Source organism: Bubalus bubalis, chromosome 9, assembly GCF_019923935.1.
Source record: "Bubalus bubalis isolate 160015118507 breed Murrah chromosome 9, NDDB_SH_1, whole genome shotgun sequence".
NCBI classification, from domain to species: Eukaryota; Metazoa; Chordata; class Mammalia; order Artiodactyla; family Bovidae; genus Bubalus; species Bubalus bubalis.
Window position 1 is genome coordinate 49871998 of NC_059165.1, and position 18718 is coordinate 49890715.

At 41.5% G+C, this 18718-nt stretch overlaps 1 protein-coding gene across 4 annotated transcripts in view; it reads right to left on the reverse strand.

Annotated features, from left to right (window-relative positions):
• Window positions 1-18718, reverse strand: part of HMGXB3 (HMG-box containing 3) — a 62493-nt gene that overhangs the window by 31502 nt on the left and 12273 nt on the right. For 2 of the 4 annotated variants that reach the window (XM_044947462.2, XM_006080832.4), the window contains exons 6-11: window positions 15213-15344; window positions 10725-11131; window positions 8496-8671; window positions 8262-8359; window positions 5699-5797; window positions 4014-4163 (exon numbers count right to left, since the gene is read on the reverse strand). In XM_044947462.2, coding sequence (XP_044803397.2) covers window positions 4014-4163; window positions 5699-5797; window positions 8262-8359; window positions 8496-8671; window positions 10725-11131; window positions 15213-15344 — 1062 coding nt within the window. The remainder of the gene's footprint in view (window positions 1-4013; window positions 4164-5698; window positions 5798-8261; window positions 8360-8495; window positions 8672-10724; window positions 11132-15212; window positions 15345-18718) is intronic. The other 2 variants (XM_025292426.3, XM_025292425.3) reach the window with 2 other exon arrangements.

The window sequence follows — 18718 nt, forward strand, 5'->3', positions numbered from 1 at the left end:
CAATACACGCTTGCTGAAAAAATGAATTTGAATGAATGGCTGTAGAAGAGCTGAGTGACACTAGAATGAGTTGCCCCAGACGCTGTGTGTTCTTTCTCATTTATGACTTATGCTGAACCATGGGTCAGAAGATTGGTTGGAAAGCATACTATCCTTTGCCTCTGAAACACAGATGAAAGATGGAAAGGAAAGAAGATCATTCCAGCCCATAGACATTGCAGTCTTAATTACAGCCACTGGCGATAAACTGCATAGGAAATGTACGCTCACCGGCGGCTCCGAAGAGAAGGCTCATAAACTTAAAGGTCCTTGGGTTTCTGAACAGTGTTTTGTGGAAAACAATTATTTTCTTCTGTTTCTCTAAAATTTAGAGAATTAGAATGTGAGGGAATGTATGAAGATGAGGGTCATGGGGGTAAGCAGCTACCAACTAACCAAAGAAAAAAAGAATATAAAAAAGAGTGGGACTTGAAATCAATTGTCAAAAGGTCCCCAGATAATTCTTGTCTGACCAAGGAAAGTTAAGTGACTTCACCAGTAGAGACCAACATCCATTTTCATAATGCAAGCCACATCGACAGCTACAATGAAATAGGAAAAAGGAGTTCAGAGCATCTACCTACACAGAACTCAATTCCATTCCATAATCACTGACACATTATATATGCAAGCTCCAGCATTAGAAATATGGGGCTGGCAATTCCCTGGGACCAATGGTTACTCTGTGCTCTCACTGCCAAGGGCATGGGTTCAATCTCTGGTAGGGGAACTATGATCCCACAAGCCACGTGGCCAGAGAGAAAAAGGAGTATGGGCCAACAGATTACACTTGGCTGACAAGTGATTGTGGTCTTACAGGGAACTAAGAGGGTATCAAGACAGGGTGTCGTCAACATTTTCTATTTGTTTCCTTAGAATCTTTTTTTGTTTTAAACTTTTTATTTTGTATTGGGGTGCAGCCGATTAACAATGCTGTAATAGTTTCAGGTGAACGGGGAAGAATCTTTATATCCACAGTTTTACAGAGTTCTAAGCAAAGTACTGATGTTGAAGCTGAAACTCCAATACTTTGGCCACCTGATGCAAAGAACTGACTCATTTGAAAAACCCTGATGCTGGGAAAGATTGAGGGCGGGAGGAGAAGGGGATGACAGAGGATGAGATGGTTGGATGGCATCACTGACTCAATGAACATGAGTTTAGGTAAACTCCGGAAGTTGGTGGACAGGGAGGCCTGGTGTGCTGCAGTCCATGGGGTCACAAAGAGTTGGACATAACTGAGCAACTGAACTGAACTGAAGCAAAGTACCCAGAACATCTAAATTTTTTCACTTATTAGATCATAAATTATTTCCATTTTGTAGACTAATCTTAATCTTTTTATGCAGCATTAATAATTTAGTATTCATTAGTAATTAATAATTATTGTTCTGTCACTAAGTCATGTCCGACTCTTTGCAACCTCATGAACTGCAGCACATCAGGCTTCCTGTCCTTCAGTATTTCCCTGAGTTTGCTCAAACTCCTATCCATTAAGTCAATGAGGCCATCCAACCATCTCATCCCTTGTCACCCCCTTCTACTCTTGCCCTCAGTCTCTTCCAGCATTAGGGTCTTTTCCAATGAGTTAGCTTTTCACATCAGGTGGCCAAAGTACTGGAGCTTCAATACCAATGAAAATTCAGTGTTGATTTCCTTTAGGATTGACTGGTTTGATCTCCCTGCAGTCCAAGGGACTCTTAAGAGTCTTCTCCAGCACCACAGTTCAAAAGCATCAATTCTTCAGCACTCAGAGTTCTTTATAGTCCAACTCTCACATCCAAACACGACTACTGGAAAAACCACAGCTTTGACTAACAAAGGTCTGCCAATAGACCTCTGGTGGCAAAGTGATGTCTCTGCTTTTTAATATGCTGTCTAGATTTGTCACAGTTCTTCTTCCAAGGAGCAAGCCATCTTTTAATTTTGTGCCTGCAGTCACCATCCGCAGTGATTTTGGAGCCCCAGAAAATGACATCTGATATTATTTGCACGTTTTCCCCGTCTATTTGCCATGAAGTGATAGCACTGGATGCCATTATAATTTATTTCAATGGTAGACACAGGTTATTTCTAATTTTATCTGTTGTAATTACAGAATGTGTGATGTTCCAGACGGGCTTTATTTCAGATATTCTGTTTAATTCTGGGAATATGTATTCTTGTATTTGTCAAAAGTATCTGTTCTGAATTTGAGTCCCAACACTTATCAAGAACCATGTAGATGTGTGTTTGTATGTGAGCACCGAAAATTTTACTCTGGAAACTGACTTAAGGAAATAGTTCAAACAAACAAAAAGTTAATCTGGGGTATAAAATTTTAGATCTAAATCAATTTTCTTTATATTGCACTGGAATTATCCCTGTTTACTAAATAACATTCACCTTCTTGAAGGAAAAAAAAGACATGGTGTGGTCAATGTGCTGTGAAGAGGAGCACATCAACCACATGCAGAAACCAGAGGAAAAGCTCACTGCCAGCAGAGGGCGCCCTGGTAACGAATGCGATGGAAGGCATGGACACATTCTACAAGAAGTTCTGAGACTCCTCGAAGCTCAACTCGAGTTTTCTCTAGCGCTCATGGCCCCAAGAATAGAACGCCCAGATCTAATCCACCTTGCCTGCTTTGTTTTACTGATGGGGAAACTAAAATTCAGAATAGGGAAAGCAAGCAACTTGGGGTCTTTTCCAGGCAGGTCTCTCAATTCCTATTCTCAGTGTTTTTTCCTTTTAGTTCCACTTCTCTTTCTCACAATAACCTCAGAATACTACCTCAAGCACAGAAACAGACCTGAAGATTCAGGGGTGAGATTCACTGCCACAAAGCCCCCTCCCATTCATACACACTGAAAACTTGGCTTGAAGAAGCCATCCCTAACCTCTCTAGTTGTGTCTGCTCCCAAACCCCCTGACCTCCTGACATAACCTTCTGGGCCTCTCCATGGCTCAGGACATTCAGTATGTCCCCTGCCTGCAAAACAAACTGCCTAGTATAGCATTAAAGACCTTCCACGATACACGGTCCCAATCTTTTCCATGCTCCTCCCTAAATAACTAAATAACATTAGAGAGTGTATCCTCTCTCCTCTAACCCAGTGGAGCATCAGACTGTCTACCTCGTCATCTCTACTCATGCCCATCCTTGAGTATACTGCACACCTTTCCCTCCGACCCACATCCTGCACATCTTGTGAGGTGTGGGCTAGATCTAGAGTGGCCAGGCTCCGTCTTGGATCCTGACCTGTTCTGCGAGCCATCCTCTTTCCCTCCAAAACATATGAGTTGAGATCTCTCTTTTTATGTTCATCCCAGTCATTCTGTTCACTGCCTTAGGTAGGTACTCTTTCTGTTCACTTAAAAAAAATTCCTATGTGGAAATTCAGAGGCCCCTGAAACTGCCTTGTTCTAGTAAACAAACAAATAACAAAAACAAGCCCTAAGGAGCCAAGTGGAATGTGTTTTACTATCCAGCAGTTTGGTCCCACTTCAGGGAACAGGCCTGCCAAGACTGCTAGAAGTAAAGCGCTGTGGTTGGCCAATGCTCTGCAAGGAACCTGAGTAGCAGCAATCTCATCTACAAAGTCCTGAGGCTGGCACTCTGTATTTACCAAAATTCTATTTACAGGTCCTTCAACAACCTCAGAGCTAAAACAATGTAACCTTTCCAACCCTTTCTACTTCAGAATCCTCACTAAGGCCTGTGTTGGCTATTTTTTTCTCCTGTGAATGAACTCTTGGTCCACTGAGCTAGAAGATTCTCGGAGATCAAGGTATCTGATAAACTCCCTTATCTTAACGAAGAGGATAAGGAAGCCCAGAAAGAAGGCACTTGCCAGGTTCAGAACCTAGAACCTGGCTCCAGTTCTGGTGCTAACTACAATATGTACCAAGAAATCCTTTTATTTCTCCTAAAGCTGAACTGCTAACAGAGCCCTGTCCAAGACTGGAGGGTGTGTTTGGGGAAGGAACTCACGAGAACCTTGCTGGTTTTCTCAGTCCGGTCTTTGGCAAGGTTAAAACCACAGCTGGGACAAATCCGAGGTTTATGCCGGTTGGTGTAGACATAGCTACAAGAGGGATTCTTGCACTTTCCCCGACCTCGTGATGTAGCCAGGCCCAAATCCTAAAAAATAAGACCATATTTCAATTCTGTAAGTCAATTTACACCTGTGCAGAGCCAAGAATCAGGATGACCTGCAACTGGTAAAACAGAGGAGAGTGACAATTATGAACGCAGATTCAGACCAGCTCTCAAAGAGCCTTGAAACAAGATACTTTTTCTGTGGTTATCGCCTGAACAGTTCTGGCAAGTCCTCCTATCTGTGAAACAAAGATGAATCTCAAAAGTCAGAAATTCAAATGCCTTCAGGGTCCAGGCAATCAGCAGTGAAGCAGGTCTGTTCTAACAGAATGCCAGGGGGACTAAAGACTTCAAGCTCCGTCTGAAGAAATATTGTGACCTGTGGCCTCTACAAGCTCACAGCTCTGGCACTGAGGCTCTTAAAACAAGCTGCAGTCTAATCAGCCCGAGAGAGGGTCCTGGGCAGTCCCCACCAAATGGTGCCCCCAGTGGCCTCCCATAGCCACAGGGAAGAGACAGGGAAGGGATGGACAGCACAAAGAAGGGAGTGACTGGGCCTTTGGAAAATGAAGCCTGAGCAGCTCTCCAGGATAAGAGAGCCCTCTTCCCAAGACAGGGCCAGAAAAGGCGATGACCCACCATACTATGTTGTCTTGTTCCTACTGAACGCACAGCACAGGGCATGGCACAAAGAATGTGCTCAAAAGAAATTTCTGAATTTTTAAAAATCTTGAATTTAAAAAAATCTAGCTGCTTTCTCAAAATCTGTGCATCTCACTCATCCAGGGAAACTGCCAAAGGTTACCTGGCTGGTTTGGTACCTTAAGGATCAACAAAATTAGAGAGTATTGAGCAAGAGAAGCCCCAAAACATGCTTTCTAAGCCAACAGAGTATTTTACAGACAGTGAAAACTGAGGACCAGAGACGAAAAGAGCCTCAAGGTCAGATGGCATGCCAGCAGTAGAGCCAGAACCACTTTTGGACTAGGCCTTTCCACATCTAGTGTTTATTTCACTGCTCCAGGTTGCTTAGCCTGCAAAAGAATGCCCCCAGAGCCACACATTCGTTTTGGGGGATGTTAATATGTTATGTTAAAAATAAAAATGGGGGAGGGAAAACCTTGGTGGGAAACACCAGACTGAACAAAATAAGTTGCTTTTACTAAAGCACTTGTCAAACCCTATCAGATACTAGCACTGAATGTGACTGTTTTAGGTAGAAAAAAAAATACATTTCTCAAACTTACATGCAGAGCACTAAAAGATCTAAAGATGGCTGAATGCTGAAGCTGGACTGAATTCTCAGTGACTTTCCAAGAGAACTACTCTCAAGAAAAATACCTTGGTCAGCTGGCCTATACTTCACAGATCTACTTGGGAAAAACAAGAAACCCAGCTGATTCACTCAGTAACTACTATGATTTGTTCCAGTGACAACATGTTTAGAATCAATGATCGAGCCCTCACCCTACTCTCACTCCCAAGTACCACTCCCCGCCCCGCCCCCAGACTCCTACTCACCCTCCACCACACAACCAAACCACCCCTGTGTCCACCCATCACTCAGTTCCACTTACCAGGGTGACAGTGCAGCTGTACTTATATGGAGGAAACATATCGGGCTTGACCTCCACAACTTTCACCTGAGATGTCCTGTTGGTTTGGCCATTTGATAGCTGCAGATCAAAACAAATTACTTAGTGCTTCTGAACCTCAGTCAAGCTCCTGAGGTCGTATGTGCTGAAACAGCTTGAGCAAACAGTTGCCCAGGAAGTTGTAGAGCTACGCTCCAAATGAGCCCTCTGGGATGCTAGTCAGCAGTCACCAGCCCACCAAAGATTGAGTGTCACTTTCAACTCCGGGGGTTGCCACATTCCTTTGCACAGCTTCTAACACTTGGTTAGCATATTGGTAACACTATAAATCAGATTTACAACTACTACAAAGTGAGAAAAGCATATAATTGCTCTATACACAAATATGTGGTTGAATTATGCTGACATAAAGAAGTCTGTGGAATTCCTTGGCAGTCCAATGGTTAGGACTCTGCACTTCCACGGCCAGGGGCCTGTGTCTGATCCTTGATTAGGGAACTAAGATCCCATTTTGGCCATGCCAAAAAAAAAAAATCTGAAAGATTATTCACTAAAATGTCACAGGTTAAGGGGAAGATAATGGTTGTTTCCCATTTTACCAGTAGCTATAAATTTTTCAAATGTTCTACACAAAATGCAAAAAGATGAAGAAAGCATTCTAAGTTAAAAATAACTATTCTGTAATAATTTAATTTTCAGAATATAAGATCTCATGTCACTTAACTGGTTTAAGACTAGTAGCAAGAGCATTTATGGCTTTTTACAAATACTGAATTTGCAAATTAAAAGGAAAACTACAGAGGAGACTGGCAATTTATACACATAAAGGGGTTCTAAGGCCTGGAGATCTAGGAAGTAGCTGAAGCAGACTCACTACCACCCTTCTATACTCAAAGACCACACGTGTACCCAGAGGTGTCACCACACTGGGTGAAAAAGATCAACCTTCCAAGGAGAAGCTGACTGATACCCTTGTTGGGACCAATTTACAACTATCACATAAAAGCAGTTACCTGATAGCACAGGGCAAGGGAGAAGGCAGACTGATGTTCCTATTTCAATTTGGTCCGTTTTGGGGTTTTCAATTTCAAACTGAGGGGTCAGGAAATTAATTTAATGGGCTGAAATCAGGACTTAGAAAAACAAATGGAAAAATGACTGCATTTAATATGGGCATAGCTTCATTAAGCTTTTAATGTGTAGCTGTATGTATGCCTACTGATGTAGAAATGTGTTTATTACTGATAGGCATGCTCAGAAAACTGCTGATTTAAGGAACTTTGATCATATTCAAGTCACATATGGCAAAGAGAACTACAACAAAAAATGTAAGAAAAAATGTGCTTCAACACATGCAATTTTGACACCTGGTAATAAGTCTTTAACAGCTTTATCATTAAATGGAATGAACTGTACTGGTTACAAGCCACTGGATGAGATGGTTGGATGGCATCACCAATTCAATGGACATGAACTTGGGCAAACTGGGAGACAGTGAGGGGCAAGGAAGCCTGGCGCGCTGCAATCCATGGCATTGTGACGAGTCGGACTTGACTTGGTGAATGAACAACAAGCCAGTATATGGAGAAAGAGCCATTCTTTTAGGTTTGAAAGATTACATTTAAAACATAAACACAAGTTGCCGGTCCAGGATCGATGCACGATACTGGATGCTTGGGGCTGGTGCACTGGGACGACCCAGGGGGATGGTGTGGGGAGGGAAGAGGGAGGAGGGTTCAGGATGGGGAACACATGTATACCTGTGGCGGATTCATTTTGATATTTGGCAAAACTAATGCAATTATGTAAAATTTAAAAATAAAATTAAAAAGATAAATAAATAAAACATAAACACAGACAAATGCAGGAAAGGACTTCAGGGCTGAAACAGTGCACACCAGACTGTCAATAATTGTTATTTCTAGGTGACAGGATCATAAGACTTATTTTCTTTCTGCCTTACCTGAACTTTCTATAGCAATCATGCATTCATTTTTTTCTAAATAGATATGACCTAATCCTAGACCTAGTCCTAGACCAGATCCTGTACTGAAGTAGAAAATGCTATAATGGACTTATCTGGGTAAAACTGACAAAACTGGAATACAAATGAAAAAGTTTCATTCAGTAACAAAATACCTCTATTTTTAGGAAATGCACAATTAAGCATTAAAGAGTAAAAGGCCATGTTACCCTTAAATCATGCCTGTTTTAAATACACACACACACACAATGGGGAAGATACATGAGCATAAATGTTAATGCAAAATGGGCTAATACGTTAACAGGTGACGTTAGAGAGTGCACAGGTGCTCTTTGTACTACTTTTATTCTTACAATTTTTTGTTTTAAATTTTTCTAAATAAAAGTACACATAACAAGAAATTAAAAAATAGAAAAGTCATTCATGCTAAACCTACTCCCAGAGCTCTACCAGTGTAATAATGGAGGCTTTTTGCCTATGGCTTTGAGACACTCAATGGAAGCCCTGTTCTCAGAGCAGCCAGCGCCCCCAGGGAGCTCCCCCTCTGGGGAATGGTCTTACCTTCACCTCACCAGTGCTAGATGGCTGCTGGATGGGCTGGCCCAGCTGCTTCAGCGTGCTTGGCTTCAGGCCACAAGTCCTCACAGAGGGAGTCTTATCTGAGACAACCAGGAGCCAAACTGGTGACTTAAGTGCATTCAGAGTCGCCCTAAGTCTCTCATCTCCATGCTCAACCCCGACTCCTGCCCCCTTCCCTTTCAACAGTCCCTCCTCCCGGTCTGTCCCAGACCTTACCACTCAGAGGAAAGGCCTGCCTGGCCCTGGGCAGTCCCATGCTGCTGCCTCGGCCCACATTAGCTGGGGCTGGAAGAATTGCTCTCATGGGTCTTGCCGCAGCCAGTAATGATGGCTTGCCCCGTGCTCTGCCTTTAAGCTCTGGGGCTCTGGGCATAGGAGTGTGCAGGTCAACTCTGGGGGAAAAAAAAAAAGAAGGAAACTCTCCTAGAAATTCCAGACCAAGGGGAAGAAAATCAAAATGCTATCTCCAGATAGCACTTTATTAGAGGAATACTGTCCTGGTTAAAATGTCATACTTTAGACATTAATTAAACCATCAAGTAGCTCTGTAACCCTGGGCAAGAAACGTCACTTCTGTTTACCTCGAGTTTCTAATACGTAAAATGGGAAAGTAATTACAGGTACTTCATGGGTCATTATGAAGATTTTTAAAAAGTGTAAAACCATGCCTACAGTGAGGAATTATCAACAGCCAATGTAGTTATAACATCTAATCCACCCCTAGTCAGCTCAAGCATTTAAAGTATATCAGTCTCCCACATGAGGGCTGCTGAGAGACCCTGGAGAACACGGTCCATGTTTTCTTCATCTCTGTAGCTCCAATTTGAGCATAAAGCCTGTCCATAGGAGGCCTCAATACACCTTGGCTAAAGTGCTTCAGCTGCCCAAAGCACAAGTGCACAGCATCCTTCTCTAAGGACACAGAACCATCTCAAAGTATTGATATATTGTTAAATTTTAAAAGGCAATGAGTCAAAGTATGTATGTTATGCTGCCATTTGTGTAAAGAAAGGTGGGGGAAAAAAATAGACACACACACACAATTCACCTCGAACAGCATGTATTAGGGGAACTGACCTACACGTACTCAAAAGCTCATTGATAACTGCACAGCCTTTCCTCCATATCCAGAGTTCCCCATGTGGCAGATTCAACCCACTGCACACCATGTAGCACAAGAGAATGTATGTACTGAAAAAAATCCGTATGTAAGTGGACCCACACCATCAAGTCCATGTTTGTTCAAGAGTTAACTCTGTATGTACAAACATCACGTTTTCCCACCTTTCTTTACACAAATGTTAGCATAACATACATATTTTAATATCTTGACTTAAAAAACTTCACATCATTATAAACACACAAACACACTCCTATCTGTTTATATATACTTAAAATTATCTCTAAAAACGCAGAAAGTCTGTGGTAAATGGGAATGGAGCACTGAAGGAAGGGACAGAAAGATTTTTTTTCAGGATATATTTCTTACATCTTGGAGTTTGAACTAAGTATATTTTCTATTCAACAATAAAAAATTTCATCATAATAATATAAACCAGAATTTCTAAACCATGACACTACTAACATTTTTGTCAACTAATTCTCTGGCACAAGAGGCTGGCCTGTGCAGCGCAGGATGTCTAGCAGCATCCTTGGCCTCTATCAGTAGAGGCCAGTAGCACTCTCACCCCAACTCTATCAACCAGAAATGTCTCCAAACACTGCCACAATGTCCCCTGGGGCACTGTGCCCCTTTGAGAACCACTGATATAAACAAATAAGGGATTTCCATTTTAGGATGATAGTTGCCTTTGGAAAGCGGCTACATAGAGCATCCAGTTAAACCTCTAAAAAAGGGAGGAAAAACAGCCCATACTTATGGACCGCTCTTATCTGAAAGCTTTACATGTGATCTTTTTCAGGCAGTATGGTCAGGCACTGAGGATATGATTTTTTTTTTTTTTTTAGAAGACTCAACTCAAAATTTTCCAGAGGAGGAGAATGGGTATGAAGTGACTGTGCCCAGTCAAATAGAAGCCCAGAAAAGAGTCACAATCAGAATTTAGTTCTCTGACCGCCAGGACAGGAATCTTTACATAAGATGTCTTAATAATGCCTCGCTTTCCAAATGTAGGAGCCAGGATTGAATACTAGGTCTGTAACACTGCCCACAGTCTGTACTAGCAAGACTCTACAAAAAATGCTTTAGGGAGACTGACTGAAGAGATACATAAGGACCAGGACAGTAGTGAAAAGACAGCAGAGTATAGGAGAAACGGCAAATCAGTGTCTCTAGGCCTTGGTTTCTGTATCTACCATAGAGACCATGAATTGGGCTCTGCTGCCTGTCTCAGGAATGCTATGAAGACAGGGACAAAACAAACACAGGGCACTTCACAAGCTGCTATTCTAAACGCAATGCTGTACATAAACACACTGGGTTACCCTGTAGGCTTTTTAGGAGCAGGGAGTGAACCGGAGGTGCTGGTCCCCTCGGCTGGCGATGGCACGTCTAGTCCAGGACTGTCATTTTCAGTTGTCCCCAGAGAGACCTCAGGCTTGACCACTGGCGTCTTAATGACTGCTGCACCATGATTCCCAGGAGTTTCCTTAACCAAAACATGGGAATCTGAGATGATCACTTCCTCCCACTCATTCTCCTCACCCACTTCTCTTGGAGGAGCTACACTGAGAAGCTGGCTTACAGCTTCTGAGTTCTCCAGAGTCAGTTTGGAAGCGTTTTCCTTAGCGCAATTTTGCTCAGTGGTGACAGGCTGCTGATTTCTTTTAACCATAGAGCCTTTGGAGGAGACACCAGAAGTCAATTCCATTTTGACTTTGGCTGGCTTTTCCTAGAAAAAATAAGAAAACCTTTTATGCATGTGGCATTTTACAGTTGACAACACATTTACAAATATTCTCTTATTTGATCCTTGTAACAATAATGTATGAGCAACAGATAAGAAGCTGAGGCTGAGAGAGGAAGAGGCTGACTTCAGGCCCCAAGTTTTATAAAATTGGCCTGAACCTAAGTCTTCTGATTCCAGTTTCCTTTCACCACAATATTCAAGGCTATAGTTAGGATAAACCTATTCTTCTAATAAATTTCTTAATGACATGTTTCTTTAGGTTTCAGCAAACAAATGCTGGCATTTTTTACCTCGACCTCTGACTGTTCAAGGCCTACTTCTTAAAAAAATTTCTTAACAGTGGTTATGTCCAGAATGGGTCTCAGAGGTTTTTTTCTTCCACATGAATAGTGAAAGGCACTATAAACTAGAAGACAAAACACAAAAGCTGCGTTCTGTCTAGGCTCTGCCTTCATCGTAACTGCTTATGTTACCTGAGGCAAGCTTCATCTGATTCCTCATTCCCCATTATGGAAAAAGAGAGCTCTTGGGTCAACACCAGGAAGACAGCCTTTTGGGAGACTTAACTGTTCATGGAGGGGCAGGACCCCTCTTTGCACTTTTCAGGAAGCTCAGTACCTGTGGCCAGTGCCATTAAATTTAAGTATTGTCTCCCAGTCACTGACTACCAAAAACCTCTTACATTTCTAAAGTCCCTCTGGGCCACATGGTGCCTCTGGCTAAGAACCAACATAGATAACCTTTAAGAAATCTCCAATAAAGCATTCTTAGGTTCTAACATGGAGAAGGAAATGGCAACCCACTCCAGTACTCTTGCCTGGAAAATCCCATGGACAGAGGAGCCTGGTGGGCTGCAGTCCACGGGGTCGCAAAGAGTCAGACACGACTGAGCGACTTCACTTTCACTTTTCACTTGCCTGCATTGGAGAAGGAAATGGCAACCCACTCCAGTGTTCTTGCCTGGAGAATCCCAGGGATGGGGGAGCCTGGTGGGCTGCTGTCTATGGGGCTGCACAGTCGGACACGACTGAAGCAACTTAGCAGAGTAGCAGCAGCAGGTTCTAACACATGATGACAAACCATGAGGACAAGAAACATTCTTAGTAAATTGTACTCAGCTTCCGACTGCTGAAGAGGGAAGTCAGCAGAAAAACAGGAGACATGTTAAACCAAATCCTTGAGATGAGGTATCTGAACAAAATGTTGTCCACTAAGTAGGCTATAGACAAAAATTCTTTGCAGGAAGACTGAGTAATTTAAGCAAACAGAGCAAAAAAACTTGAGCTAGTGATCTCACATTTCCTTCACTCAGCGTACCCTTTTTAGATGTCACTTTCTTTCAAGATGGAAGACAAATACTACCAGTTTCTCGTGCAGAGACCTCAATTACTGCTATAGGAGTGAGGCCTTGAGCTAAAGAGCCTTATATACCATCTTTTGTTCCGTCCAATTCACTGGGCACTGAGCCACATGTTTCTTGGGCTAATTTTAGCTAGTATGAACTCCAGAACAATATAAGAAAAGGTGAGTCATTTCCTGACTGGCATGGACATATTTGGAACTTTCAGAAACTATTTATACTTGCTCCTTCAAAAATCAGAACTCAAGAAATCTTAAGATTCTGCAGCTTAACAGCACAGCAATGCCTGCAGTTTGGTTTAGTGGAAAAGGCAATAGCATAATTAACAATATGAATGTAACAAGTCATTTCTCCTCAATCTATTTTTCCTCAGCTGGAAACTGGGAGTTGAACTAGCTGATAACCAAGGTCACTTTTATCTCTAAAATTTTAAATGCATTTATGCTACAATGTTACCCTTTTTCTTTTCACAATTACTTATTCTGTTCCAAGGAGACTTAGAAATCACAGTATATGCTCTTCACATGGTAATTCTTTTTTAAAAATATTTACTTATTATTTATTTGGCGGCATCGGCTCTCCGTTGAGGTGAATGGGCTTAGTTGCCCCCAAGGCATGTGGGATCTTAATTCCCCAACCAGGGATTGAACCTGTGTCTCCTGCATTAGAAGGTGGATTCTTAACCACTGGACCACCAGGGAAATCCTTACATAGTAATTCTTGCAAAAATCTTGGAGAAAAAAATTTCTAACTTAGCAAGTAAAGACAGGAGACAAGTAGCTAAGAAAAAAAAATTTATGCATGTCATGAATTCGATCTCAGAAAGAGAATGGCTTAAAAGTTATTTCAATAAAAGGGAGGGGAGAAGACAAAATGAAAAAGGAAAGAAAGCCAAAGTCAAAACAGAATCTGAAGCAGATTATGCACAGGATTGGTTAGAGTCGCACAAAAGCACAGGAAACAAGATCATCTGACAGACCTGCTGTGCATCAGTGAAGAAGGACCAAGGAGAAGTCCAACTACTACCCAATTCAATCTTCCTACCGCAGTTGGGGAAGTGTATTTTGGGAGAATAATTAGGGTGGGAATAAATGAAATGGCTTCACAACAACACAAAAACTCCACAAACCCCTAGGTATTTCCTGCCCCTTGAAGTGTTAATGTTCACAGCCAGTAACAAGAGACAATTATACTGCTGCCAACAATGGGCAGTGAACCCCTACAGAGGATTGAATATATAATTCCACTAGAAATGAACCATCCACTTTGCATGGATAATTTCATCTGACCCCTCCAACAACCCTATTGATGTAGGTAATATTCTTAATTTCTATTTACAAATGAAAGGAAGCCTAAATCAAGAACAGAAATGTAGAATGACTTTCCTAAGGTTACAAAGTTAAGGTCTGAACTGAGGAAGCTGACTCCAGAATTATATTCTTAATTATTAACCTATTCTGTCTCCAAAACTGGTGCTATCCTGAACTTCAATACTTAGCCAGAGGGCAAAAGTCACTATCCTGATAATTTTCTAAGAAATGTTCTGTGGAAAATGCTCCAAAGGAACTTAGTAAGTATGATACTATGTAAGTTTTCTCTACAGAGAAGATAAGTCTGGACCATGAGTTGAAACACATGATGAACACAATCCTAAGCCTAAACTATTTTCACAAAAATAATGCCTTCTCTTTCCTTTTCTATCTACCCAAATTCTATTGCTCTTTCCAAATCATCTCCTCTATAAAACTGCTTCTATTTTAGTCCTTTTGTCTCTAGATAATTTATAGTCTCATATCAAAAATGTGGCAAGTATGTATGATTTATAGTCAGTGCCAAGCATACAACAGGTAACAAAAAACATGTTCTGAACTGAACATCACAGGGGCATAGCTCTAATGCTCACTTATTTACCGAGCACCATTTATTTGGAGACAGAAGTACATATTTGGAAAGTTAAACTATGGCAGAGCTTGAATACTGGGTTAAAGACTTCCACTTTTAATAGAAGCTATAGGAAACTAAGTGGGCTTCCCTGGTGGCTCAGACGGTAAAGAATCTGCCTGCAATGTGAGTGACCTGGGTTTGATCCCTGGGTCGGGAAGATTCCCTGGAGAAGGAAATGACAACCCACTCCAGTATTCTTGCCTGGAAAATCCCATGAACAGAGGAGCCTGTTGGGCTACAGGCCATGGGATTGCAAAGAGTCAGACACTACTGAGCAACTAACACTTTCCACACGAAACTAAAAGGACTCAGAGCTAAGGAATGAGATCTGCCCTGTGTGTATGAATAGCTAAGCAGTTAGTGTGGAGGGTGGATTGCTAAAAATGTGACCCTAACAGGAAGTGAATAATTTAACATAGTATAGTCATTCATGGAAAACTATGAAGCAATTAAAGATAACGTTTTTGAAGAATATTTAATGATATGGTATGGTAAAAGAAAAAAGACCAGATACAGAATTTCTATACCCACAGATAAAGACTAGAAAAAATCTTAACAGACACTGAAATCTTAACAATGGCTTTTGTTTGGATGGAGGTTATGGATAACATTTTCTTCTTTCTTCTTAAAAAGAAAGAAACTGACTTATTTGTAGCATCAGAAAAGTTAAATGAATATTAATTTAAGCCATCTATTCTTAAGGGGAACAGTAAGTTTACTTTGTGGGGTTCCCAAAGCAGTGATGGCCAATGGACTTACCTTTGGGATCCACTTCCCTCCAAGGAAGTTACCACAGGTAGGGCACTTAGGTGGTTTGTGCCTGGTGACATATGTAAAGGAGCAGCCTGGGCTGGTGCACGTTCCATGGCCCCGTCGGGTGTATGTAGTAGTCTGTAAAAAAAAAAGGTCAGAATCAACAGTACAATCTAATCTCTCTCAGATCCTCATGACTATTGTAACCCTAACAATGGCAGGAGGATACCAGCTTGCAAAAAATTAGCCAGTTCATGATCTTAAAAGGTCAGAATTGGAAAGGCCCTAAAATACAACTAGTTAGTTCACTTTTTAGAAATGGAGAGAATGAATGCAAATGAAGAAAGACAACTGCCTAGGGTTACAGAGTTAGGTACCAGAAGAATAGAGATTATGATAGTTACAATTAATTAATTAAGTGAAGTAGCACACAGTGCTAAACACTCTATCGATATCGCATTTGAAGCTCTCAGCAATACCATGAGGTAGGTATCACCACTACCGAGGCTCAAAGAGGTTAAATGCTTTGTTTCAAACCATGCACCATGCGGTGGCTCAAGGACAGAGCCAGCCCCAGGAGACACATCTTTGACTCCTGGTCACAGCGCCTTCCACGCACCCTGCTGCACCCTACGGCTCTCCACACATCAAAGAACCTGCTTCATCTTCATTCTTATTAGTTAAAAATCAGAGAACCTAGAATCTAGGATTCAAAGATATAAAAGCAGTCCAGTCACCAAAAAAATGAGAGGGAACTCCAGTTGAAACCAGTTCCTTTGACACTCAACAGAATTTGATTATTTGTATACATATATTCAATCACTGGCTCACATAATCAATCTCTGGTGATTTCCCTTTGAACAGAATGTATTACATTTCAGCCACAAATAGAAATTAGCCACGCTCCATTTCTTGATTAATGCTGGAAAGAAAACACTTCCCTGTGAGATCTGTTCAGTCACTTATGAATGGTTTACTCAGCTACTAATCCCTGTCTCCCTAGCCTGGCCAGAAAGCAAAAACCTCCCTTAGGAAACACCAAGCTGCCCCTAGGCTGCCTCTGGCCAGAACACCTACGGAAAAAGGGACATGACAGTGGCCGCAAATCAAGGATGAGCGTGAAGCTGTGAGGTCCCAGGAAAAAGGATTTGGGTTCCAACTTCATCACTGACGCACTGAATGAGCTGGGGGTAATTCACCTTTGCTCTTGGGCCCTGGATTTCCTCTTCTGTAAAATCACCTGCCCTTTCTGCTTAATGGGTATATCTTGAGGAACAAAAAGTTTGTAAGACTATTTTTAATGGAAAATAAAACATTTCTCTTTTCTCTGACTGTGGCCCCACACAGAATAGTCATTCTGAATACATTCCCAGAGAAAAGTTAGTTCCATAAATAAATCACCAGCAACTTGTAAATACTCCTAAACAGCAGCGTACAGAAATGACTTTAGAAAATAATGCCAGTGTTCAAGGCTGATGTTGCCTTAAGTAGTTCTAGAAGAGCTTGATTTAACATTTATTAGACCATGAAAGAGCATTAGTTTCCTGAAGAGGAAAGGCTCAGGAAAAGTAGTTTACTACAACATTCTTACCTAATAAAGTATTATTTATCTGTAGTGGGAATTTTAAGAGGAAAAGGCAGACTATGACAAGTTAAATATATGTACCTAAAAGAAACCAAGATATGTACCCTAAAAAAAACCAATAAGTAACGAAGACAAAGTTAATAAGCCATAGACCAATAAACGAGATAAAATGGATTCATTAAAAATATTCAGTTTGGAGTTCCCTGGTGGTCCAGTGGTTAAGAATCCACCTGCCAATGCAGGGAACACGGGTTCAATCCCTGGTCGGGGAAGATTCCACATGCTGGGGGGCAACTAAGCACACGTGCCACAACTACTAAGCCCAGGAGCTGCGGCAACTAAAATCCGCACGCTCTGGAGCCCGCTCTGCAGCGAGAAACCTGAGCACCACAGCTCGAGTAACTCCCACCCACTGCAACCTGTAAAAGCCCACATGCAGCAATGAAGACCCAGGGCAGCCAGAAATAAATAATTAAAAAAAAAAATATTCAAGCATTTCAAAAGAAAATATAACAAAACATAACCAGAACAATAACAAGAAGTAAGAGGACATATTTAAACCAAATCATATTAATAATCACATTAAATATATAGTGCCTAAATACTAAATACCTAAATTACAAGGCAGAGACAGTCAGACAGGTCTTGCTCTTACAGTCAAACTATATGCTGTCTACCAAAAAGGTACTTTAAATACAAAGCTACAAAAAGGTAGAAGGATGGAAAAAGATATAGCTCGTTAATAACAATAATCAAAAGAAAGCTTGATATCAGACCTAAGTAGATTTCACAGGCAACAGTGTGAGAGATAAATGCCATTTCTTAATAAAGGAGCAATAAACATATCCAGAGAATTTAACAATCCTAAACGTTTATGTATTTAATAACAGTCAAAATACATGACACACAAACTAACAGAACTACAAAAAGAAACACACAAACCTACAATGACTGGTGCATGCTTTCTTAGTAGCTGACAGAAACAGCCGACAGAAAACCAGCAAGGAACATCACAAATCAACTCAACCTGATCTGAAATGTACAGAACACTCCATCCAACAGCAGATTACACTGTCTTTTCAAACGCATTTAGACCATTTATCAAGAGAATCCATACTCTGAGCCATAAAATAAGCCACACTCAATTTAAAAGGATTCAGGTCTTATACAAACTACAAAGTTCTAATCACAATGGAATCAAATCAGAAATCGATATGGAAAGACATCTGGAAAATCCCAAATATTTGGAAAGTGATACTCCTCTAAATAACTCATGGGTCAAATAAGTTAGAAAGCATTTCCAACTGAATAAAAATGAAAACATACCCTACCAAAATTTGTGGCATTCCACTAAAAGTAGTGCTTGAAAGTCAAAGTGAAAGTCACTCAGTCGTGTCTGACTCTTTGCAACCCCATGGACTATACAGACCATGGAATTCTCCAGGCCAGAATACTGGAGGGGGTAACCCTTCCCTTGAAGAAGGCAATAGCACCCCACTCCAGTACTCTTGCCTGGAAAATCCCATGGGTGGAGGAGCCTGGTAGGCTGCAGTCCATGGGGTCGCTAAGAGTCAGACACAACTAAGAGACTTCACTTTCATGCATTGGAGAAGGAAATGGCAACCCACTCCAGTGTTCTTGCCTGGAGAATCCCAGGGACGGGGGAGCCTCGTGGGCTGCCGTCTATGGGGTCGCACAGAGTCGGACACGACTGAAGCGACTTAGCAGCAGCAGCATCCTTTCCCTTCTCCAGGGGATCTTCCCAACCAAGGGACTGAACCCAGGTCTCCCGCATTGCAGGCAGATTCTTTACCAGCTGAGCCACAAGAGAAGTCTAAAGTAGTGCTTGGAGGCAAATTAAGCACTAAGCCGCTATATTAGAAAAGAAAGTCTCAAATCAATAACCTCAGCTTCTACCTTAAGAAAC